At 46.2% G+C, this 26,557-nt stretch overlaps 1 protein-coding gene across 1 annotated transcript in view; it reads right to left on the reverse strand.

The window, feature by feature from the left end:
* Nucleotides 1-26,557, reverse strand: part of dock3 (dedicator of cytokinesis 3) — a 1,401,685-nt gene that overhangs the window by 392,462 nt on the left and 982,666 nt on the right. Inside the window, 1 exon segment of the mRNA XM_041191502.1 lies at nucleotides 2,190-2,314. Coding sequence (XP_041047436.1) covers nucleotides 2,190-2,314 — 125 coding nt within the window.

Below are 26,557 nucleotides of genomic sequence, written 5' to 3' on the forward strand. Positions count from 1 at the left end.
CAGATGCCTTTTGCCCAGGAGTCCTCTGATTGCTGGTGATCTTCGTTGATCCTGCCTTCTCCTGCTGTGGACACATGTTCATGTGGTGACCATCAGATTGTGAGGCTCTGCTTAAATTAGATCTAGTATCTACCAATGTATGTGTCTCTGGGCTGTTGGAGGGTACAGATGACTCTGTGACGGCTCTACAGGTGCACTTTCTTCCTTCTCTTCAATCTCCTCGATCTTCTATGGGCTGAAGGTGCTGCTGGACAGGGCTTCTTCTTCTGGACTTCCCCTCTTCCTGCTGGCATGTAAGTGAAAGAGGAGAGAGCGAGAGACTGCATGAGCTGCCTCCAACATGGAGAAACTCATGACCCTTAGGTTTCTATGTGATTACATTATGCATGGATCCTTACTGGCTGGAGGCTGCCTGCCGACCTCTCCATCTGCACAGGCTTGGTCCGGTTCCTCCTCTGCCAGCTCAGCTGCCTGCTCCTCGAATTCTGCAAGGTTCCTCAGTTCAGTCGGGTCCCCTCCCTTCTTCGCTCTCTCTCTCCTGTTGTGCTGTATCTCTTCCTGTGCAAAGAGAGAGGATGGGGTTGAGAGCAGCAGGGTTTCAGGAATCTTTCTCATGCTTCCACTCTTACAAATAACCCACTGGATTGTGTGCCATGTGATTGATGCACTGCAGGTTGTCCACAAGGTTTCTGAGGTAGCACCATCCAGAGTGGTGAGCCCATGCAGAAACGAGGACAAGGCTCACAGAAGCATGTCATTAGCGGTGTTTGCTGGTGCTCTCAATGCCTAACCCCCTTCCCCCCACCCCCAAACAGCATCTGAGCTCTCTGTGCAGAAGAGTCAGGAACCCAGAGTGGCCTCTCTACCCGCAGACTAGATGGACTGCGAGGCTGTGGGGCTATGAGGCATCACCTTATCATGTTGAGTAGCTCTTTTATGCATGGGCCGTATGGATGACTGAGGCCTATGTCCCCTTTATCATTCAGTGAGGTCAGTGTGAGCAGTTGAGTGTTCACTTACCCTGGCGGTGCAAATGAGGTCATTCACCCATTTCTGGCACTGCAGGGCAGTCCTCCAATGGAGGCTGTGGGCACTGACCACTCTGGCAACTTCCTCCCATGCAGGGTTGGCCACAAGGTTGGCTCTGCCTCCTCCTTCCATCCTTGGGGTACAGGATGCCCCTTCTGGCCTCTTCTGCATTAAGCAGCACATCAAGGGAAGCATTGCTGAATATGGGGCCTGGAGCTCCCTGGGATCACCAGGCTATCTCCTCCTTCCACAGTGGGTTCACGACAAAGAACTTGATGCCTGGGCGCCTTTTCAATATGGTGCCGGATATGACAGCGGGTGCACGACAGCCCGCCATGCCGTATTTTGGGAAACCCCCGACTGCATAATTAATGAGCCCTGCACCGCACGATTTGGCACCAATTCCCACTGGGTTCCGTGGCAGGAAACCCTGCCAGTACGCGTCTCCACCATGGAACTTTGGCCCAGAATGGAAAATCCAGGCCTTTGTCTGCAACTTTCTCTAGCAGCATAATCTCTGTTCTTTTAATATCAAATGTTCGTACCCACTCCCTTCAACTCATCATTGGTGGCTGTACCTAAGGTTGCATAAGCCCTATGCTCTTTAATTCCCTTCCTAAACCTACTCTTTGCCTCCCAACCACCTTCTTCTCCTTCAAGAAACTCCTTAAAACCCTTCCCTGACCAGGCTGTCATCATTCTTCTGAATATCTACTTCATTGTTTTGATGCCAATATTTTTTTATTCATCTGTGAAGCATCTTGGGTCATTTTGTTGACATTAGATGTGTTATATAATGTTAGTCACTGTGAGAGCTTGGACATTGAGTGTTGGTGGGGTTCTTGGCCGGGGCAAAGGGTTGGGGGTGGCGGGGGTCGTAGTGTGTGGGGTGCGGGAGAAGAGAACAGCTAAGCCTAATTCTGTTCTCTCCTAACAAGTAGAAAATGCATTTTTCAGCAAGGACCAATGATAGTGGCTTGCAATAAGTAACCTGGGTTGTATTCTCTTTCCTAGCTCAGAGGCACAGATATTACCATCCCTCAACACTGCCACCCAGGCTGAGATTATTTTACTCAGTACAGATTGAGGATCTTTTGGTGTCTGCTTTTTCCAACTGAGTAATGAAGAGAATTTCTCATCAAGTTTAAAAATACTCTTACCTTCAGTGTCTCTCCATCTGCATAAAGGACGTAAACTGTTATTTCAATATTCTTCTGTACACTCTTTCCACCTCTCTCAAAATCCCCTCGTTCCAACGTCAGATACAAGTCGTTCCTGATGTCACCTGCAGGACATTTACATAACATGTCCAAACACATGCTTTGATAAAATTTAACAGGAATAATGTAAAGATGAAGTCGGCACTCAGCAGTGTCGATGGGTGAATATGCAGATAGTGTACAGTCAAACCACAGCAGTGGAGTTAACCCAAACAAAGTGCTATGTAAGATTGGTGTCTGACTGAACACAAGCACATAGTCTTTCCTAGGGCTGCAACAAATGTTTTCCAATAAAAGATTCTAATCAATGATCCCACTTAAAATGTCAACCCTTGTGTATCCAGCATTTTCTGTTTTTTAATTTTAGATGTCAAGCAGCTACATTTTTCTTTCACACTATTAATTTGTTTCAATTATATCACCATGGCAAAGTGTCTTACAAGTTTCTCTGCCAGCAGTTTGCAAAGGAGATCATGAAATGATTATTATTGGTGATGCACTGATGCTTTATTACATTGTTGACTCTTTCTAACATTTTCTTTATTACAAGTTTGACCAAAAATTGAGACAAGATTGCTGAACTTTCATTGCAAAAAACTGGCAAGGCCATCTCATGTAACACTTCTGGGGCAGAATCTTTTGCTGAGCGGGTGGGTGCATGCCTGATCTGTTCGAGCGTAAAATAGCACGTGATGACGTCAGGTGATATTTCACTCGTCAGGTGCACACAGGAGTCAGAGCCGTGCCCGCCTTCAAATACAAGACCAGTTAAGGCCATTAAAAAGGCAATTAAGGTAGATTTTACGTTGCCTGTGCGATTTTGCACTCGTTGCACAGGTAAAACAGGAAGGCGGGCAGCTGACATTTTACAAAACCTTATCCAAGGGCAGGATAAAAATGGTCAGCAGCATTGCCAGTGTGAGTAGTGAGGAGTTTTGGAGATAGTTTGCTGCTGGTTGCTTCTTGTTACTTGGCAGATCATCTCTGTTCGGGGCTTCATTCTCAGCATTTGCAGGCTTCATTTCACTTCATATTGGTGTCTCCAAGGTCTCCCCTGAGGATTCAGACTGTGTGGACCCCTCCAGGTATCAGACAGCCTTCCCTTACCCTGGTAATGGGGATTGTGGTCTCTGCTGATGGCACCTCCTCTGAGGTGGAAGAGAGGGGCAGAAGGGAGAGGAGGTCAGGTGTCCCAATGCAGCTTCCAGGGGAGGGACCTGTGGGAGGAGAGGCGCAGGCACAAGGGGCGCAGGGCCAGCAGGAAGTCCAAGGCAGAAGGGGCTGAAGAAGATGGCACTATCCTACTGCCAGGGTTTATAGGCGGTGTTGCAGCTACCGCAATATGTCTGAGGTGCAATGCCGAAGGAGGCGAAGACTCTCGAGGGAGACCATGACCTCCATTTGTCAGATGATTGGGCCTGAGATCAGCTCTGACTGTGTGGGTGGAAATCCCATGCTGGTGAGTCTGAAGGTCACAATGGCCCTCAACTTCTATGCCTTTGGCTTTTTCCAGGGCTCAGTGGGGGATCTGTGTGGAGTCTGTCCATTGTTGCATGAAGCTAGTGACAGAGGCTCTATTCAGGCGGGTACTGACCTTTATTCTTTACCGTGTGGACGAGGCCAGCCTGGCTGAGCGAGTAAGAGGGTTTGCAGCAATTGCTGGGTGCCCCTGTATCCAGGGTGCCATCGATACCTGTGGCCATCAAGGTGACAGCGGGTCAGCCGGGTGCCTTCGTCAACAAGAAGGGATTCCACTCTTTGAACATGAACATGACCACAGGATGCAAATTCTGCAAGTCTGTGCAAGGTACCCTGGCAGCTCCCATGATGCTTACATCCTGAGACACTCCCAAGTGCTGAGACTCTTCAGTGCTCCTGCGCGATTGGATAGATAGCTGCTGGGTGACAAGGTCTACCTGCTGAAAAGGTGGCTCATGGCGGCTCTCCACCACCCAAGAACAGAAGCGGATGGAAATTTGTCTCAAGTGGTGTTCCACAGGGCTCGGTGTTGGGACCCTTGTTCTTTGTGTTATATATTAACGATTTGGGCATGAACGTTGGGGGCACGGTTGGGAAATTTGCAGATGACATAAAGATTGGCCGAGTAGTGGATACTGTAGAGGATAGCCATAATCTCCAAAACAATATAGGTGGGCTGGTGGAGTGGGCGGTAAAGTGGCAGATGGATTTTAACATCGAGAAGTGTGAGGTCATACACTTAGGGAGGTCAAACAGTTACAGGGATTATAAAATAAATGGGATATGCTAAGAGGGGTAGATGAAGTGAGAGATCTTGGCATACAAGTACACAGGTCCCTGAAGGCAGCAGTTCAAGTAGACAAGGTTGTAAAGAAGGCATATGGAATGCTCTCCTTCATTGGCAGAGTGAGGCCACAACTGGCATATTGTGTGCAGTTCTGGTCACCACATTACAGGAAGGATGTAACAGCTCTGGAGAGAGTGCAGAGGAGGTTTACAAGAATGTTGTCAGGGTTAGAAAAGCTACAAGGAGAGATTGGATTGATTGAGGTTATTTTCCTTAGAACAAAGGCGGCTGGGAGGTGACTTGATTGAGGTGTATAAAATTATGAGGGGAATAGATAGAATGGACAGGATAAAATTGTTTCCCTTGATGAGAGTTCTAGAACCAGGGGACATAGATTCAAGATTAGTGGCAGAAGGTGTAGGGGGAACATGAGGAAGAACTTTTTTACGCAGAGGGTAGTGGGTGTCTGGAATTTGCTGCCCAAGTTGGTGGTAGAGGCAGAAACTTTAAACTCTTTTAAAAAGTACCTGGATCTGCACCTGGAGTGCTGTAAGCTGCAGGTCTATAGGCCAGGTACAGGAAGGTGGGATTAGAAAGGGCACCTGGGGGTCCTCGGGCTGGCATGGACAAGATGGGCCAAATGGCCTCCTTTTGTGCTGTAACTTTTCTATGGTTCTAAGAGGAGCACAGTGAGGAGAATGCTGAGGGTGTGGAGGCAGACCTCACTAGCGTCCAGGGAGGCAGGGTCACTAGAGACGCCTTGATCCAACGCTCCTTCAGCTAGGCTATCAAAGATCTGCTTCCACCTCATATCAGGGCTGCCACCTCCATCCCAGATGTCTGAAATGACTCTTTCATTTGCATCTAATGTCCACTCATTGCCTGTGCAGTAAAGTAGCCAGCCACTCATGTCCAACATTACATACTGGCATATCCTGCACCAGAAAGAAAAAGGGTGAAGCATACTCAGGCCATCAGAACCAAAGCAAATTTAATGTTATTGTCACACTGAATGCATTGATGTCCACACCAGCAGACATATAAACCAAACATAAATTAACAGAAAAATCACCCATGAACTGTCCCTTTTGTGCTCATGGGGTCTTTAACTTATGTTACCAAGTGCTACGTCTTGGTGTCCCCCCATTGCTGGCACCAGCATTGGAGACAGCCTGCTGACTCTGCTGTCTTGTTGACCTTGGCGGTCATCCTCTGGCCAGTGGAGCCTGTGCTGGCCCCACCTGGGAGGGAGCGGCTAGTGCCACGGCTGCAATCTCCCCAGTCATCGCAGCTTCATCAGATGCTCTGAGAGGAGTCTGCAGAGATGACAAGCAGCCCATGCACTAATGTGAGGTCGCTCTGGACCTCCCTGCTCACCATTGATGGGTGGGCACCCAGCTGGGATACTGGCCCCACACTGAGGTCGTTGCCTGTGTGAGGGCTTGCAGGTCTGAGTGCAACTCCTGGAACCCCTCATTCTGTCCCTGGGGCTGCCTCTCCATGAGAGTGGCCACTCTCTCAATGGAGGAGACAGTGCACTCGGCCACGAGGGTCAACGTAGTGCTCATGCTCCGCATGGACTCCTCCACAATGGAGGCCATGGCATGCAGACCCTCATGGTTCTCCGCCAGATCCTCCCACACATCCCACTGGACGTCCAGCATCTGCTACCTAATGAATGACTCCAGAGGCTCATCACCTGCCTTCGACTGAGCATCGTCTTGGTCCCCAGCAGTCCCCTGGCTGCTGGTGCCCTGGGCACTCTTTGCTTCTGCCTGCTCCTCAAGCGAACGTGAAGTGCCTTCACCAATGTGCACCGACATTCTTGCCACCAATCAAATGACCACCGAGATGCTGGTACCTGCACTGGTGCCTGATTCAGAGAGTGGGTGTGACGCAGGTGCAAATGAAGCCCGGTGGTCCTCCACCGTCAGGGGTGGCCCTTCGGGGTCCAGAGAGCGAGTGCATGCTGACGAATCTAAGGGAAAACAAGGACATGTCATTAAATAAAGTCATCACTCTGTCACTGTGCATGCCAGGCACGCTGGTGAGACAATGGAGATCAGCATCATGGTGCCATTGTCTTTCAATGATCAATAGGGACTCCAGGTTTGAGGTTCCCATCAATGAAGAGACTGGAATGGTTGCACAATACGAAACTCTCACCTCTGTGCACTGCACTCTTACCTTCATCTGACAGACCAGCCTCTCCGCCCCAGTTGACATGGAGCATGCCAGCTCTGCAGCTCGAACCTGGTCAGCAGCAGCAGATTGGGAGGGCCTCCGCCTGTACGTGATCTCTCTGATTGGTTATGGCTTGTCTTTTCCTGGAAAGACAGAGAAGCATTGATTAGTCCACTCTCTACCTGCAGCACCATTGCAGCCTGGCCAACCCAAGCTGAGGATCTCCTCACAGGGCACATTCGAGTCGTGGCCCTCGAGCCACAAGGCACTCAGTCCAAGCAGCCAGGGCTCACCCACTTGGCCAGCTCCGGCATCATTGACAGTTGGCACTCAGACTCTAAAACCCCTCAGGTCCATAAGGTGACAGCCACATCTTAACACTTCTGCACACTGACTCATGCCAACACGGTACTCACCCTTCCTGTGTGCAGCAGGTCATTAAACCTCTTCCGGCACTGCACCCATGTGTGCTGCACCACATCATGACTGCTAACCAGCACTACAACCGCCTCCCATGCCCTCTTTGTGAGGTGTGGTGGCCTTCTCCTCCCATCTCTGGGACAAGGGTGCCCCTCCTGGCAGCCACCTCCCCCAGGAGAACCGTGAGGCACTCATCCGAAAAGCAAGGGGCTGAGTGCCCACCCAATCTGCCGTCCCACCTGGCGTCTCCAGCTGCACTCGACTCCATCACTTGAGTTTGCTGACGCAGAACAGATGTTCTTCCGTGGTAGCCTTCCAGGGGTTGTCTGTGCCGTTTTTAAACTGGCTGCTAGGTTGCAATTGGATTCGGCAGCTGACAGGCCCCCAGCCCCGTACGGTCCTTCCCGACCAGTGGGGAGTCGCATTTCATGCTGGGTAGGCCTTAATTGGCCCGCCAGTGTGAAATGGAGGTCAGGGGCCAATCGTGGGCAGCAGCCCGTTTCCCGGCCAATCCCATGCCCGCTGACAGCACTTGCCCAATGAACTCAAAATTCTGCCCCTGGTGTATGAAGTTGTTGGGGTGGTTGACAGTCATAACATTTAGAATAGGCCTTCCACTCTAATATAAATACGATGGTGCTAGTCTCTTCAACAATATGAAGACCCATGTTAAAAGGTAATTTCTCCTCGTGGTCATAAAGAGGCAAATGATGGCAGTTCTGAATATTGTTCAGGACTCTTTGTGTTTTTGCACTTCTGGTCTGTACATCAGGGAAATCTTAACTCTAAAGTTCTGATTGTGACTTGTGAATTACTGAAGCTGCAACTCCTTCAGTGTTCTAGCCAGGGCTCTAAACTTCATCTCAAAATGTAGATATGGGAGTTTGAGCAGCAACTGCCCAAAATGCACTGCCATGTTTCTCCATTGGAAGTAGACCTTCAGATCTGCACTACAAACCAGTAGTGCACAGAATTTCAGAATGCCAAATTTAGTTCCTACAGTCCTGTTAGGTGCTCAGTCACTGTATACCCTGAAGTCAACAATTTGCGCTGGATGATTGGCAGAATGCCTCTACATAACCGATTTAGCAAAAGTTAATAAGTAGTTGGTCGTATGTAATTTTGTTCCTGGCTAGTGATCAGCAGGTCAGTTAAACAAAATACATAGAATATGCAGCACAGGAAATTTGGCCCAATTAGTCTGTGCTGGTGTTTATACTCCATCCAAGTCTACATGAAGAAATAGCCTTGGATTCTTGATGTTCCACAGTTAACACTTTGGCTTTCCAGTAGTTAATGTCATTTTTTTTTATTCTCTGGGATCTACAATTATTTCTAATCAATTTATAGTAATAACCCAAATGAACAAAAACATCTTCAGTTCACAGTCATACCAAGTTTAAAGTTCAGCTTCTTATTTGAGATAGTCTGGTGATACCAGGCAAGTAGTTTTTCAACCAACTGCAGTTCTCTCTGATATGAAATTGGGAACCCCTGAATACACAAGGAAATGAATATGCACACTTTTTGGGTCCTCTAAGCTGGCTCGGTTTCCAGTTTCTTTCACTGGTAAGTTTTTTTTTTATTGAGTGGTGGAACCAATGCACAAGGGAGCTTATATATCTCCGAGTTAGGCCTTGAAACCACATATTCAAGGGAAAAATGTCTCTGTTTCAATTAGCTTTGGCAAAGCAAGGTCCAGAAAGACCCCAGTTACATGATGGAAGGCTCTTGATTTTCAATTCTGGACAATGAATGGATACAAAACTCCACAGTTGTGGTAAGATGGAGGAAATACCTGAATGATGTTTTAAATTGTTTACATATCAGGATGAAAGGAGAATCAGGCGCCTACAGTAAATGTAATTAATAACCCAGTAGATTCTGCAATTGAAGTCAATTTCCTTACTGTCAAATTTTCCCCATTAACACTGCATGAATTCTGAATGTAACTTTGCCAATCTAGCCTGGGTTTTTCCCTGGTGTCATAAGTGAACTGACCAGGTGAAGGCTGTGAGATCAACCTGTCCATGCTGAGAATTAAGATGCAAGTGGCTAGAGGTGCCCCGGGGAACTCCCTTCCTGGTTCAGGTGTCTCTGTACTCTGGGATCACTTTGTTTACTTCACAGAGGTGTTCCAAAGTATGACAATCCAGGACAGTGAATGGGATACATTTCACATCTGCATTAGAGCAAAGGGAGGCAGCAAGTTAATTAAGCTAGGTGGAATGAGTTGGTTTTGTTCCCTGTCTTCAGTATCTGATTTTGTTTATATAGACTAGCAATGTGCATACCATGCTCTTTAATAAGCATAGGCAGTTAAACCAAATGGATTGCAAACTGGCTTGGCAGCAGAATGTAGAGGATTATAGTGGGTAAGTAAGAGTTTATGGGGGAGCACTGACCTGTAGATTTCGATCAGCCGCTGCTCTGAGTCCACTACTTGGTTTGGAAATAATATGGAGGAGGATACTTCTAGTAATATGGTTAAAATCAAACACACACATTTCCATGTCTCACTGCATTTCTTTCACAGCTCCAAAATCAGGTTAGGATCTGCTGTGTAATCATAACACAAACAGTTCACTAAGCTGATCACTTCTAATGAGAGTCACCAGATGGTGAAGGAACCTTGACTAATTTTCTCCATGCAAGCCCAGAGGATGTTACAGTCAAGTGCTGAGTTACAAAGTGTTGGTACTCAAAAAAAAAAGAGTTACAGTCAAGTGCTGCAACCAGGGTGAGGTCAGTTAACTCAGGACAGACTGAAGATTGAAGCTGGGAGCCTTGTGGTCTGATTAGCTCACTGAAACATCAGGGAATCCTCAACAGTGCATATTTACAGAACCTAGGCTGTGAAGATGTTATTCACGTAAAGTAGATGGCAGCAAGGTGCAACAATTGCACTGCTTAGCAGTTAAAAATAAACCCTTAAAATTCAAACATTATGAAGATGAACTTGTCCACAGTAGAATACTGTTCAACAAACTTGGCATGTATGGTCATCCTAATCCCCCCATTCATTCCCCTGTCTTATGAATATTAACATATGCTGATTTAAAATGTAAATGACGCTGCTGTAGATGAAGTTAATAGACACAAATTGCATGGTAAACTTTCTACATCTATTTAGATGTCAGGGAGAATTTTGTTAATGTGTGTTGAAACTGACATGCGGCATAGCTTTGTGTGTCGAGGCAAGGGAACTACCTTTGAAGTCAGCAGCACATGGCAGTGTTTGAGTTATTTCAATAAGCATCCAATGTACTTTTGTTTCCATATGAAATGAACTCAGGAGCAGTAAAATGAATAATGATATTTACTCCTCATGTGTGAAGCATGAAGAAATCTGAACAGTAGTATCTAGCATAAAATATCTCAAATTCTTAATTTTGCCCAATCCACTCATATACCTTTCCTAATTGCTGTAATGAACAATGCAGGAAATGAAAGTGTGCTGACAAATTAGAAATGAAATAATGGTGATGATGCTTCAGGGATGGTATGATTTTATAATACTACAAAGTACAATACTCGCAGCAAGTCCTGGCAACATTTGACATTAATTTCTGGTTTTAAACTTCTTTCCTTTTGGCATAAAATAAGGAAAAAAGAATTACATCTGAACACATAAACCATTGAATCAAAACAGCATCCCAGAATAATTTGAATGCCCTGTGGCTGTTCTGAGAACAGAGCTACAACATTTTTCATGGGGTTTTATTAAAATACTTCATAACTTACTTTGTTCTATGTAGGCTAAAGCTATAGTTGTGAAGATTTAATCAGTAACGTTATGAAAGGCATTTGTTTTAGAATTAATAATACAATGCCATGGTGTGGGGTCACTGATACAGTAAAGAACTGCTCATGATGTGAGGTACTCTTAGCAATGAAGAATAGTCCAATGATACAGAATAGGGTCTTTTTCTTGGGTAATGAGTAGCACAATGATGTTATGTGGCGCTATTACTAGCAATAGTCAGGAGCAAGCCAATAACTGAACTTGGCCACTGTTCTAGGGTGATGAGTAGTACAGTAATGTTGTGTGAAACTGCTGTTGTTTGCAGTCAAGTATAGCACAGTAATGTTTTTTAAGTTGCTGTTGCCTGCAGTGAAGAACAGAACAGTAACATTCTGTAAGACACTATTTTTGGCACTGGCAAATAGCACAGTGAGAGTGTGAGTCACTGTTGTTTGTAATGAGAAGTAACAGTGACAGTATGAGTCACTGTCGTATGCAGTGAGGAATAACACAGTAACAATGTGAGTCAGTTTGCAGAGGAATAACAGTGACCGTGTTTGTTGTTTGCAGCGAGGAATAATAGTGACAGTGTGAGTCATTGTTGTTTGCAGTGAGGAATAACATAGTAACAGTGTGAGTCACTGCTAGTTGCAGTGAAGGATGGAGCAGTAACATTGAGTGAATTCATTGTTCTGCAATGAAGATGAGAGAACAATAATTTGTACTTAGAGAGCACCTTTAATTTAGCAAAATGTCCATTGTGTGAGAACATTGTTCTGCAGTGAAGAATTGGACAGGATGCGGGACTATTGTTCTAGGGTGATGAAAGACACAATAACACTGAGTGGGGCCACTGATTTTGAAAGATTAGCACGAAAACACTGAGTGGGGCAACTGTCAGCAATGTAGTGCCAACTATTGTAACCTTATTAGATTTGGTTATTTTCTCTGCACAGTAACAAATAGATACAATTTATCTTGCCTTTACCTTACAATGCTTCTGTAATTGTAGCCTCAATTTTTAATACCATTACTGTAAGGCAACTGAAGTGACTCTACTGCTTTCAGACATGACATTAGCATGTGGTTTCACCACTGCTTCTGGGGTGTACAAACTGCCCCACCATTGGAGGTGATGTTGACAATTAAGAAATTTAACTCCTGGATCATGATTTTCAAATAATTGCATGATTGTTGCTCTGGGGCTATGAAATTAGTTCACATGACAAACAGGGTAGATTCCACATACTGGCCTGTGAAATTAGCTCACATGACAAACAGGGTAGATTCCACATACCAATAGCTAAGGGCTACACTGTGGGGAAGCAGTTCTCTATTGAAATATGGCACTAAATGCCATAAAGCAATGGTAATGACTTTTGAAGGCGGGTGCCTGTTCAAGTTCCTGAATTGAATGCATTTCTCCTGCAGCATCAACTTTTGCCATGCATGGTCTAAGTCAATGGATTCCAAGAACTGGGAAATTCTACAGCTCTCCTTCAATGTTAAATCAAGAGTTCTGTTCATCCCATATAAAGGCATCTTCTTAAGCATAAAGTTAACTTATGATGGTGCAAGGAAGCTGTGGTTTCAGAGCATGTAAGGTGACACTCATTTTTGAAATACATAATGCAGCCAATGTAGTCCAGCCTTAGGGTAGTAAGATGGTTTACTGAGGCAAGTGGAGTAGCCTTGATATGAGTATTACTGAAACATGCCCCTGAAGCGCAATGTATACTTATGAAGAATGCAAGCAGCATACACTGCAAACAAACAGGCACTGGGGACTTACACCCTACTATCTTCATCTCTGCAGCAGAGAAAAAGAAGGAAGGGAGGGGTAACAAAGGGAATGGGACATTAGTCAACAGAACAGTACTCACAGCTGAACACTGAAACACATTTTAGCAAATAATAGAAATTATATGAAAGTTCAAACATTGTTGCACCAAAAAGACAAGGCAAATTGTTTGGAACTAAGACAAAATAAAAAATGGAGTCATATCAAATACTGTAATGATCAGAAAATGTTCAATGCTCCATTTTCATTGTCCCGCTGTTAACTATCAAAGTACACACATGGAAGCCTTTCCTAATCTACATCATTAAAAGTTTTGAATCCAGCAATCATGTTGGTTAGTTTATTTCTCAAACCTTCCAATCTCTAATCAGCAAGCTCCACATAACTGACTGCTGAAATCTTCAAATACTTTTCATTTGCCATTTGTCTTCATTTGAGTGCTAGAACCAACAATTATAATGTAAAGACATCAAAAATTATACAATTCAGAAACAAATCACTAAATTCATCTAAAAAATAAGTTAATTGTTAGAAATATCTGCAAGAATTTTCACACATCTTGGTCTATCTGAGCCTGAGTGGAGTCAGAAGTTCATCTGAACCTGGGCACTTATTATTTCTGGCTTTTGTGATGAATTTCTTGAGGCAGTAAGAATGAGAGCAAGTGAGAGCAGAGGAAGAGGAGAGAAGGAGGAGTTATCTTCTCTGCGCATGTGGAACTATGGTATCTACATTACACCAACGTTCCCACAAAGTTGCACGGGTGCACAGGAGTCAGGAAGGAATCATGCAGATCTTGCTCCAAAATGAAGACCGCTCAAAAAAATTTAGCGGGACTGCACACTGAACAAACTGGCCATACACAACAACTAAATTTTAAAGGTAACATTGTACTTATGCCAGGACAATCCATAGTACATGACAGTGTGTTTGTGTGTGTGTGTGTGTGTGTGTGTGTGTGTGTGTGAACTTGGTTTTGTAAAAGGGAAATCATGTTTAACCAATTTATTGGGAGCCCTTTGAAGGAGTCACATGTGCTTGTGGATAAAGGGGATCCACGGATGTGCTATACTTAGATTTCCAGAAGGCATTTGATAAAGTGCCACATCAAAGGATATTGCAGAAAATAAAAGCTCATAGTGTAGGGGGTAACATACTGGCACGGATAGAAAATTGGCTAGCTAACGGGAAGCAGAGAATTGGTATAAATGGGTCTTTTTACGGTTAGTGGGATGTGATGAGTGGTGTGCCACAGGGACCAATGCTGGGTCCTTAACTTTTTACAATTTATATAAATGACTTGGATAAAGGGACTGAAGGAATGGTGGCTAAATTTGCTGATGACACAAAGATAGGTCAGAAAGTAAACTGTGAAGAGGATGTAAAAAAGCTACAAAGGGACATAGATAGGTTAAGTGACTGGGCAAAGATCTTGCAAATGGAGTATAATGTGGGCAAATGTGAAATCATTCATTTTGGCAAGAAGAATAAAAAGGATGCTTATTATCTAAATGGTAGGAGGTTGCAAAGCTCTGAGAGTCAGCAGGATCTGGGTTTTCTAGTGCATGAAAGGTTAGCATGCAGGTACAGCAGGTAATTAGGGAAGCTAATAGAATGCTATTATTTATTGTGAGGGGAATTGATTACAAAAGTAGGGGGAGGTTATGCTTCAGTTATATAGGGCACTGGTGAGACCACATCTGGAGTGCTGTGTACAGTACTGGTCCCCTTATTTAAGAAAAGATGTAAATGCATTAGAAGTAGTTAGAAGTCAGAGCACGTTTTCTGGACTAATACCAGGAATCAGCGGGTTGTGTTATGAAGAAAAGCTGGGCAGGTTAGGCTTGTATCTACTGGAATTTAGAAGAGTAAGAGGTGACTTAATTGAAACCTTTATGATCCTGTGGAGTTTTGACATGGTGGATGTGGAGAGGATGTTTCCTCTTGTGGGAGAATCTAGAATTTGGGGTCATTGTTCAAAAATAAGGGGTCATTCATTTAAGACAGAGATGATGAGAATTTTTTTCTCTTGGAGGGTAGTGAGTCTTTGGAACTCTCTTCCTTAAAAGGCGGTGGAAGAAGTCTATGAATATTTTTAAGGCAGAGTTAGATAGATTCTTGATTAACAAACTGATGAAAGGTTATCAGGGGTAGGCAGGAATGTGGGGATGAGGTTATATTCAGATCAGCTATGATCTTTTTGAATGGCAGAGCAGGCTGAAGGGGCCAAGTGGCCTACACCTGCTCCTAATTTGTATGTTTGTATGCATGCACGTCTTGGATAATATGAGTCTAAATGGGTTGAGAAGCAAGGTATCCAGGGGTCCAGATGCACAATTTGAAAGTAGGCAAATAAAGCTATTAAACAGAAAGCAAACCAAGCGCTGGGGCTCATGTTTTTTTTTTAATCATTCATTGGATGTGGGAATCACTGGCTAGGCCAGCATTTATTGCCCATCCCTAATTGCCCTTGTTCAGAGGGCATTTCAGAGTCAACCAAATTGCTGTGGGTTACTACTCACATGTAGGCTGGATGAGGTAAGGACCGTAGATTTCCTTCTCTAAAGGACATTAGTGAACCAGATGGGTTTTTACAGCAATCATTTTATAGCCATCGTTAGACTTTCAATTCCAGACTTTTTCAAAATTCTAATTCCACCATCTGCTATGGCAAGATTCAAACCCGGGTCTCTGGAGAATTATCCTGGGTCTCTGGATTACTAGTCCAGCAACAATACCACTACGCCATCACCTCCCCTCAAAGAGTCTAGAGCAATAGAATTGAAAGGCAGAGAAATAAGGCTAAGCTTGTATCAAACTTGGAATACTGTGCACAACTCTGCTTTCCATGTTATAAAAATGATATAGAGATTCTGGAGAAGGTACAAAAATGATGATATATATATATTTATACCATAACCAACAGGATATCTTTATCAGAAAAGGCTGAACAGGCTGCAGCTATTCTCTCTAGAGAAAAAGCTCAGAGGTGATCTAATAATGGTCTTTAAAATTCTGAAGGGTAATATGGAGAACATGTTTCCACTTGTGAGGGAGATAAAAACTAAGGGTCATAAATATAATATAGTCATCAATAAATCCAATATTCAGGGGAACCAAAAAGTAGTAATAATGTGGAACTTGTTATCATAAGGAGTAGCTGAGATGAATAGCATGCAAGGGAAAGCCAGATAAGCATGAAAAAGAAAGAATGGCCTGTGCTGTTCTGTAGACTCTATGTAATTCTATGAAATGATAGTAATCCTTTGGAACTGATATGAGATAGAATAACACTACATAAAACTAAATTAGCCATCTTCAATATGGCCTTCTCTTATTTTACTATAATTTATTATTTATTCTTAGCCTGTAAGCAGGCTAAAGAGAAATGGTATAATGAGATGTGTGACGAAGTATTAGAGCTAAACCATAAAATGAGAGTTATGCACCAGTAGGTGAAATCTTTGACAGATAGAAAGAAAGAGATAACAACAGATTGTGGATGCATAAAAGACAAGGATGGCAAAATATTGTTTGAACAGGATGCAACAGCAAAAAGATGGACAGAATATATAAGTGAATTGTATGATGAGTAAAATCGAGTGAATCCTTAAGATGTAGAGGCAAACAAAGGACCAAACCTTATGGTATCAGAGGTAAAGAATGCTTTGAAATTGAATACAGGAAAAGCTCCAGGCATAGGTGAAGCAACAACAGAATATCTAAGGGTGGAATCATCCCAGATTTAAGCTACGTGTGGTAACGGGCAGGAAAAAGATGTTTTATCCGCTGGCTGCAGTGGCAGCTTTTCACACTATCGTCCTAATCCCGACTCATTAATCTTGCATTCCTGGGAAACACGCTGTTTTGATGGCGGGTGTGTTCTCATTTGCCCGCCATGACATCACATTGCTGCTTCCTCATGCCGGGAGGCATATTTAAAGAGCAGCTGTGCACACACCTCTCGGTGCTTCCAGCCTAGGACTGATGCACAGAAGACATGGTTCCGAAAGGCAAGAAAACTGCAGCCCTCCAATTCAGTTATGCACCCCTGGAACGCCTTTTGGACAGCTTGGAGCCTCTACCACCACTCTGGGCGAAGGACAGCAAGCAAGGTGACAAATCCGGGTTGGGAGGCGGTGGCAGCCAACATGCTGCAAAAAAAGACAGCCACCCAGTGTCAAAAGAGGATGAATGATCTCCTCCATCCCTCTTCTCATCACTCTCAACTTACACACCCATCATGCATCCACAGGGATCTCACTCAGTATCAGTTCTAGGGACATCACCATTCAATCTCTCATACACACATTCATTACCCTCATCCTGTCCATGGCACCACTCACCACCCACAAATGCAAGGCATCTTGACCATCTGGCCTGGAAGGTGTCCTGCTCACACTCTCTCTATCTGTATTCATGACACAAGAGGGAGAGGTCACAGACTGGTGGAAGAATGCCTGACATCGAGGTTCGAACAGACTTTGAAAATAGAACATACAGCTGGCTGGCAAAGATCTGGGCCATTCCTGTGCTAATGGTGAGGTTGGTGGTACTCAACCATATGAGCATCCAGCAGTGTAAGATCCGTCAGACAACCATGCTGTTTCACAGGCAACTGCCATGCTCTAATTATCTCTCCTTGCTTTTGTAGGCACACCTGGGAAACAGCCAAGGGAGTCCACGACCTAGGTCCTTGACTCAAGCCCCAAGGACACCTCGGAAAAGGAATCTGCTGAAACCCCAATTCAAGACCTGTCACAACATATACCAACACCCTCAACCAGCTCAGAAGCACACACCTCGGTGGGACCTAGTTCTAGAGTAGCCTTGGGGTCACAATGTGGCGAGCACATCGCACTGTCTGATCCACAGCAGGCGGTGGCGGCAGGGACTTCCCAGGTGTCTGGCACTCAGAGGACTGCTGGAAGCCAGTAATCTGCAGAGTCTGAGTCAGATGAGGAGCCTCTGCACTTGGTCATATCTCAGTTGCTGGAAAAGGTAAGCTCAGGAACATCAGGAAGGGATGTCTGCTGCGCTCCTCACATTGCAAGGCATGATGGAGGAGTCCGTCTACCTTCAGTCTGAGGTGATAGCGCTGACATACCAACGCACCGAGGTCAGCATTGGTAGGATGGCGGCCATCATGGAGATCTTGGTCAAGGACATTGGTCCTGTACTGCTGCGTGGGATAAACTCTATCGCTGATGCCATAGTTGGCCTCCAACAGTGTCAATGAAAGAGTGGTGTGGGGCAGCTCGATCTCACTCAAGCTTCCCCTTCTCCTCAAGGTGTCAGCCAGGTGCCCTTGGGCAACCGTAGCAAGGAATACCAGCGGCGGAACACCCAGGGACCATCCACCCAGGTGACTCCGGGAGTGTCCAGCCCATCCGAATCCTCTCTTCCTGTGACCCCAGCAGCTCCAGCTCCACAGGCCAAGGAGGGTGCCAATGCACCAGAGCAGGATCCCGAAAACAGGCCTGGGCCCTCCAGGCCTCGGGTCTCCAGAGGGCTCCTATCAAGGTCATCACAGACATGGTGTAACAGTCAGCAGGCTGTCTCCACCTCTGCTATGGATGTCGGGGGAGCAACAAGATGTAGTGGAATGGTTAGGGAGGTTAAGAAGACATAGTTGCACAGCCTGGGCATGGGTGTTAATCACTGGTACATAATGTTCACTATTGTAAATAAGCTCCCAAGAATGTCTTCTTGCCAATGGCTCCTTGTTATGATCAGCAATTTTAGTATCACTCAGATGTGAAACTTTGGTTCCTGCACAAGATAAAGGCAGGTGTCTCAGTCCAGGGCCTCTTCCTGTGCAATGTGTAACCTTCAGACCAAAGTGATGGTCCGTCTTCACACTCACTGGACACATTTGTGATGCCTGCACCTTGATGGTGCTTGTCATTGCTATTAGAATCTCATGGGCGGGTGTCACAGAGTTCCATCATTCTCTCTATGTGCTCTCAGCACCTTTGAGGTGGGGCTGGCCACCTCCATCTCTTCAGCATCTGTGATTGATGAGGGTGAGCTCCTGAAGGGTATAGGTGTTGAAGGTCGACAAAGGATCAGGTGCATTTATGACCTTGATTACAGAGCATGAGCGAGCTGCCCTCAGCCAGACAGGAATCAGGCATTCACAGTGGCTATGTGAAGATCTATGGAGTGTCCTCACTGCGTGTTGTCATCATCCTTCTGGAATCTAGCACTATTAGGGCTTGTGCTGCGTCTCCATGACAGGAGCCTTATCATAGAGGATATGTGCACTGCCATCAGCCAGACTGGAGTAAAATGTTCACAGGTGCAATGTGAGGATCTATGGTGTCTCCTCACTGCAAGTTGTCATCATCCTCCATGAATATAGCAGCTGTAAGTGCTTCCCGAGTGGGCTTGCTTTGTCTGGTGAGTACGATGGCCTTATCACCGACATTTTCGCCTTCGACGACCTCCTCACTTTCATCCTCGTCAATGTCCTTCTCATTGGAGGAGACGTCAGATCCTCCACCTCCTCCTATGCCAACTCCTCTCCCCAATGCAGCACCAGGTTGTGAAGGGCGCAGCAGGTGACGACGATGCGTGACAGCCTCTGTGGACTGCATTGCAGGGCTCCACCAGACCGGTCCAGGCACCAAACCTCATTTTCAACATTCCGATGGTTTGCTCCACCAAGTTGCGAGTTGCAGCATGAGCCTCGTTATGCCTTCTCTTTGCTGCACTCTGAGATTATAAGCCACATCCTCTGTGGGTAGCCCTTGTCCCCGGGGAGCCAACCCTGCAGCCTTTCTGGACCTTGAAGATGTCAGAGATCTGAGACCGGCTGAGAATGTACGAGTCATGGACACTCCCTGGGAACTGTGCGTGCACCTACAAGATGCATTTGTGGTGGCCACACAGCAGCTGAACATATTGATATGGGGGGTGGGGGGGGTTGGACGGGAACGGGCCAATTAAGGCTCGCCCAGTGTGACGCGCACCCGGAAGTGCTGTACGTTGCCTGTCCCGGCGGGGGGAGTAGGCTGAGTCAGGGCCTCTGCTCTTTCACGCATATATGCGAAAGAGCACAGAAATCTCCCTGAGGCACTTGAGCTTGAACACATCACTGAATTTCATTAAAAATTTTTATTAAACTTTAAAAACCTTCATGAAACCTCATTCCGCCCTTGGATGAGGTTTCATAATAAATGCAAAGGCCGTCTGGGCTCTTCACCTGCCCGCCAAACTTAAGGTTGGATGGGCAGCTCAGTTAATTAGTTTGATTGCTATTTAAATGGCCTTAATAAGCCTTTGACAGTTCAGCGGGCGCGCAGCCGACTCCGGTGTGCATCCGCAGAACTCAAGATCTGAATGACATGCGGTGACGTCAGGACGCACGCCCGACATCACCATGCGTCATTTTACATGTCAGCAAGCGGGCCCCGCCCCCACTCGCCGACCCAAAGATTCTGGCCATAGTTCCAAATCAGGAAGGTGTGTGGCTTGGAGGGAAACTTCCAGGTGGTGGTGTTCCCACGCAACTGCTGCGCTTGTTCCTCCATGTGGTGGAGGTCATGGGTTTGGAAGGTGTTGTCAAAGGAGTGTTTCAACTGGAACTCTGGATTTGGACTTTCTGAATTCTGGAAATCACATGGACTGTGGCTCTTTTTGCTGTTAAGTTATTCATAGGGCGGAATTTTCCATGCCCGTTGGCATTGGGCTTGCTCGGAGGTGTGAACGGACAATATAACAAGAAGGCTAGAAATTGGTTTTGTGACGTCATGAAATCAGCTTGCGATCAACCGTTCAGCCCGTTGGAGAGGAAAGTCCAGCGGTGTTTGGGAGAGGAAGATGTACCGGGGATAGGAGAGGAAGGTCTAGGATCGACTGGAAAAAGAAGAGGTGTCAGGATGGGGCGAAGTTGGGAGGGGGTGAAATCAAGGTGTCAGGATGGTGTGAGGTTGGGAGGGGGCGAATGAAGGTGTACAGATGGGGTGACGTTGGGAGGGAGTAATGAGGGTGTCAGGGTGGGGTGAGGTTGGGAGGGGGGAATAAAGGTATCAGGATGGGGTGAGGTTCGGCTGGGGGAATTAAGGTGTAGGGGGGAATGGTTGGGGGGGAGGGAGTACAGGGAGTGGAAGGGGTAATAGGGGAGAAGATGGCAACTGGGGAGGAAAGTGGAAGGGGGGGTGGAAAGTGTAAGCGAAGGAGTTCGGAGGGCGGAAGGAGTGCGGAGAGGGGAGGCAGTCCGGTGGAGGAAGGAGAGTGAAGAGGGGAGGGAGTAAGACTGGAGGAAGAAGTGAGGGTAGAGGGAGGAGTCGGGAAGGGGAAGGACTAAGGGTGGAGGAAGAAAGGTGACCGGAGGAAGTGGTAAGGGTGTCTGAAGGAGTCAGGAAGGTGGAAGGACTAAGTGGGATTGGAGTCCAGTGGGGGAGGATCAAGGGGTTGGAGTCCAGTGTGGGGGGAAGGGATTTCCAAGGAGGGAAGGGGTTCCCAGGGGGGAAGAGGTCTGGAGGGGCTAAGAGTCCAGAGGGAGGGATGACCAGGTGAATGTGCAAGAGAGAGCTCTGATAAGTCCATGACAGCCTCCTGGGGAGTGAACTGAGAGTGGGCATGGAATGAGGAAATGGTGTGAATGATCAAGAACAGAGTGAAGCAGTAGTGGGGAGGGTAAGGGTTCAACAGTGGTGGTAGAAGGGAAAGCGAGGGTGGGTGGTGGGGACTCGGAGGCAGGCACGAACCCTGGGGGTGGAAAGGAGGAGGTTGGGAGATGAATGTGGATGGGGGGTGGGATTTTTGGTAAGGAAGGGAACGTTCAGTTCACCTGAACATTTTGGAAGGAAAAGGGCTGGTAGGTCACAGAGGTTGGGGGGGGGGGTGGTGGTGGTGGTGTGGAAGGTGATGCTGGGGGTGTCAACAGTGATGGGGGAAAAGAAATAGGTGACTGGGGAAGTGGAAAAGACAGTGGTGGGGTGGAAAGGAATACTGAATCAAAACCATGCTGTATAAATCGAAAGTGAAACGACAATCCCAGTGGGCGAGATCAGGTGCTGCATGTGAGTGTGATCATTGGGTGGGCGGAGATGGAGGTCAGCTCAGATGGACAACTGAAAGCGAATCCCAGAAGACAGCATTGAAAATGCTGAGGAATTAAGATGAAGGTGATACATGACGGATCCGCATACATGGGAGAGTGCTTGCACGAGGCTCCGAAAGGCCCTGCCACAGACACTTCTCCCTCCAGAATCACTTGTTAGCCAACTGCTCCCTCAGGAGTGACAGAGGACGAGGTTTTCACAGGCAAAGGGGACTTGGAGAGAGAGGACAGCCTCTGTAATTCCTGAGTAGATGGCTCAGCGGTGTTCAGCTGCTGCTCCGCCTCTCTTTGGGTGCCTGGGAGCACCAGCATGACTCCTTGAGCAGAAGGAGCGACTTGAGGGACGTCGAGGTACCCCATTTCTCCCTCACATTACCACTGCAGGAACCCATCCATGGCTCCTGTAATGGAGTGTAGGTCTGCACAGGTCTCTGCGTTCCGCTGCGCCAGGGTCTCCAAGGCATCTGCCATCAACCCCATGGAGACCTTCACACACTCACATGTGGGTACCACTTCATCAGAGAACAGGCGGACGCATTCCTCCGACTCACATACCACTCTGTTGAGGGCTTCCAACAGCTCTGCGTGATGTTCCCACACTTTCTCCGTGATGAGTTGGAAGGCCAAATCCAGAGGCTTGTCATGTGACTCAGACTTCACAGATGCCTCTTCCCCAGCAGTCCTCCAAGTACCGGGGAGCTCGGCTGCACCTGCCTCCTCCTGCTGTGGACACGTGTCCATGCGGTGACCACCAGATTGTGTACCTGAGCCTGCTCTAGATCTAGGTCCCACAAAGGTGTATGTCTCTGCGCTGATGGAGAGTGTGGGTAAGCGCTGTGACAGGTCTTCCAGGCTTCTTATTTCCAGCTCTTCAATGGAGGAGGTGTCCTCTTGGCTGGAGGTGAGGACCTGGATGGAGCTGAGGGACTGGCTGGCTGAGGGTGTCGGTCGCTTGGCAGACTTCCCTGTGAGGCAAAGTAAAGATAATTAGTGTATGTCAGCAGAGTCAAAAGCAGGAGAGAGAGCACTTGCATTTGCATTGAGAGAGGGATGATGTGGTCCAGAATCCTCACGAGAGTGTTCGCTGCCGACCTCACCATTACTGCAGGCACGATCCATGTTCTCATCACTCAGCACAATGGCATACTCCTCAAAGTGAGCAAGGGCCACTCCACCCCCTGTCTGGATCCTCTCCCTGCTGATGTGAGCAGGCTTCTCCTGCATGGAAACAGATGGAGAGAGTATGAGCAGGACACACAGCACTGCCATATGTGGTGAGTGGAGCCATGGACAGGATGAGGATGCGAGCTCAAGAGGATATGAGCCTGATAGAGATATGAGGGTTTGTGTGAGAGTTAGGGTGTTGTCCCTTGAGGTGTGAGATCTATGTGTATGTGTGATGGGTTTGTGAGTGTATGAGTTGAGAATGATAAGAGTGACTTAATCTGGCGGAGCGGATAAGAGCATTCATCCTGTAGCGGCACTGGGTGGCTGTCCTATTTTGCAGAGCATTGGTGCTGACCACCACCACCACCACCTCCCATGCTGGATTGGTGATGCAGCCGCCCATCCTGCGGCCAGAGTGGGGGCAGAGGACATCATGGTGGGCCTCCACAGCATTCAAACAGCACTTGAGGGACACGTCACTGAAGCAAGGTGCTGCAGTCTTTTTGTCTTTTAGGGCCATCCTGTCTTCCATGTGGCAGTTCTGGGCTGGAAGCACTGAGAGGTGTGTGTGTGGCAGCTCGGCGTGATGAAGTTGCAAGGTAGTGGCATGGCGGGGGAATGAGAGCCCGCCTGCCATGGAAATGGTGTGTTTCCTGGGAACGTACGATTAATGTGGCAGTTTTGGGATGATACGGCGTCAAAAGCCACCATTGCGGCTGGCAGGTAGAACATTGTTTTACCCGCCCAGTGCTGTACTTAGTGCAAATCTGGGATGATTCCACCCATAGTGTGTGCGTGCGTGCGTGCGTGTGTCCAGGTTTGAATGTGTGAAGAAACTAAACTTCTGATTTAATCCTAAAACGGTTTGTTGTTGGTCACTTTAAAAATTGACTACACAATCAAAGGGTTTTTGGAATAAGCACCACAGCCTATTTACGGACAAACAGCAAGAGAGTAAAGGAGTTCTATTTTGCCTCTTTTTCTTGTCTGTAACAATAAAATAATAAAAAGATTGCACAATTATGATAATTTCAGCATACAAATAATTACAATATGTTGCACAATGCTGGTCTCCTTAATTTACAGAATAGAAATGAAATATCTGCTAAACTTCGCATTTTGTATTAAAGTCCATGGGATTCTGTTGTCAGGTTGATTTTGTTAAATTCTCAATCATTTACATACTATTTATGAGTTTTATAAAGTAGGGGATTGAGCTGTCTTATAGTGTATTTGTTCTATATCTTATCTGTGGAGTGGTCTCTTTTCTCCTTAATTGCATCACACATTGCTTTTGTGTGATTGTGGTAAGAGAGTGGCAATCAGAGGTGGAACTCATGAGTTTCCTAGCAAAGTCCATACAGAGCTTCTTCCATCTTTAAGCAAGGGAACACATATTCAATTGTTTGTGTCAGAGTAGCTTTAGTACACATTACCTATGATCAGTTTCAGTGCTCGTTTCTGAATGCTTTTGAGCTTGGGAATTCATCAAAGCTATGGAAACACATTGATTTGGTGATGGTGGGCTACCTACAATCTTAACACCTGCTTGAAAGTGCCAATATGAATCTCTTGGTCAAAAAATTCAAATGACAGAAAGGCACGAAGATGCTCCTGGGTGCCATTCTACAAGTAGAATTTACGCTTTTGCCATTGGTTTAGGAGGTAGCCATGGTTCTGGTTACCTTTTTGAAAGTTTTGCCACACACATGTTGTTACAAGTGTGAGGTTCATTTGATTATTATGTTTCAGGGCTATATGCTTTGGTTTATAAGATTATTAGAATATGGAACTGTATCTTTAAATATACATTAAATGAAAAGAGTCATGTGAACTATGCTGAAGTTTGTCTAACAGTAAACCTGAGTCATTTAGTTGTTAGATCAAAAGGAGAGTCACATTGTGTTATTGAAAGGAAAGTGCCAAATGTTAACATCTGGGGACAATGACAGCTGTTTCTTATTCCACAATCAGGAGACCCAAAGTCTCCTAAAACTCAAAGGCGCTTTCCCTTTCAAGTCATAAATAGTTGTGCTGGAACCAGACCCTTTGTTTCCAAGATGAAAAGCAGCAGTAATTAGAGATAGCTGATTCCCATTTCTACTTGGATACAGGGCTAATGTTTCCCATTGCCATGAAGAGCAGGGTTGAAGAAGCCATTCTGAGATCAGATTACAGGCTTCCCTATAAACAGAATAATATGATACAGAGAAGGCAATTGCAACTTTGATCTTGGGTGGTCTGCAGCCAATTGGGAGAAGAGGGAAAAAGATAGATGTTGGCTAGGCTTTCACTTTAAGCAGAGAAAATGCTGACTCTGTCATTCACCATGCAGAATATGGGTGGGAGCTCACACTCAGTTTGAAAACCACATATGTGAGGAGTTTAAACACAGCTGGAGTTTCACCTAGCTGAAGCTTGAGGGAGAATCCCCAAAGAAAGCTCTCACGAGCATGCCATAGATTTCCTATTCACAGATAAATAGCATGTCAAAAGAGTGACCAGATCAACTTCCATGGAAATTTGATGAATTTTTGGCATTATGTGTGGTCATAGCAAAAGATTTTCTAGTTGCTAAGAGTGTGTTCACCACTGTGGGTAAAGAACATTCTGCTCAATCAATCATCTGATTTGCTGTTTGTGAGGCATTGCAATGTGCAAATTCACAGAATCACAGAATCACACATGCAGAAGAGGCCCTTTGGCCCATCGAGTCTGCACTGACACGTGAGAAACACCTGACCTACCTACCTAATCCCATTTACCAGCACTTGGCCCATAGCCTTGAATGTTATGACATGACAAGTGTTCATCCAGGTACTTTTTAAAAGATATGAGACAATCTACCTCCACCATCCTCCCAGGCAGCGCATTCCAGACCGTCACCACCCTCTGGATAAAAATGTTTTTCCTCACATCCTCCCTAAACCTCCTGCCCCTCACCTTGAACATATGTCCCCTCATGACTGACCCTTCAACTAAGGGGAACAGCTGCTCCCTATCCACCCTGTCCATGCCCCTCATATTCTTGTACATCTTGATCAGGTCGCCCCCTCAGTCTTTTCTGCTCCAATGAAAACAACCCGTCTATCCAACCTCTCTTCATAACTTAAATGTTTCATCCCAGGCAACATCCTGGTGAATCTCCTCTGTACCCCTCCAGTGCAATCACATCTTTCCTATAATATGGCGACCAGAACTACACACAGTACTCCAGCTGTGGCCTTGCCAAGGTTCTAAACAACTCCAACATCACCTTCCTACTTTTGTAATCTAAGCCTCGATTGATAAAGGCAAGTGTCCCATATGCCTTTTTCACCACCCCACTAACATGCCCCTCTGCCTTCAGAGATCTATGGACACACACACCAAGGTCCTCAGAACTTCCTAGTGTCATGCTGTTCATTGAATACTTCCTTGTCAAATTACTCCTTCCAAAGTGTATCATCTCACACTTTTCAGGGTTAAATTCCATCTGCCACTTATCTGCCCATGTGACCATCCCATCTATATCTTCCTGTAGCCCAAGACACTCAACCTCACTGTTAACCACCCGGCCAATCTTTCTGTCATCCGCAAACTTACTAACCCTACCCCCCACATAGTCATCTATGTTGTTTATATAAATGACGAATAATAGGGGACCCAGCACATA

This window comes from Carcharodon carcharias, chromosome 7 (genome assembly GCF_017639515.1).
Source record: "Carcharodon carcharias isolate sCarCar2 chromosome 7, sCarCar2.pri, whole genome shotgun sequence".
In the NCBI taxonomy this organism is placed as follows: Eukaryota; Metazoa; Chordata; class Chondrichthyes; order Lamniformes; family Lamnidae; genus Carcharodon; species Carcharodon carcharias.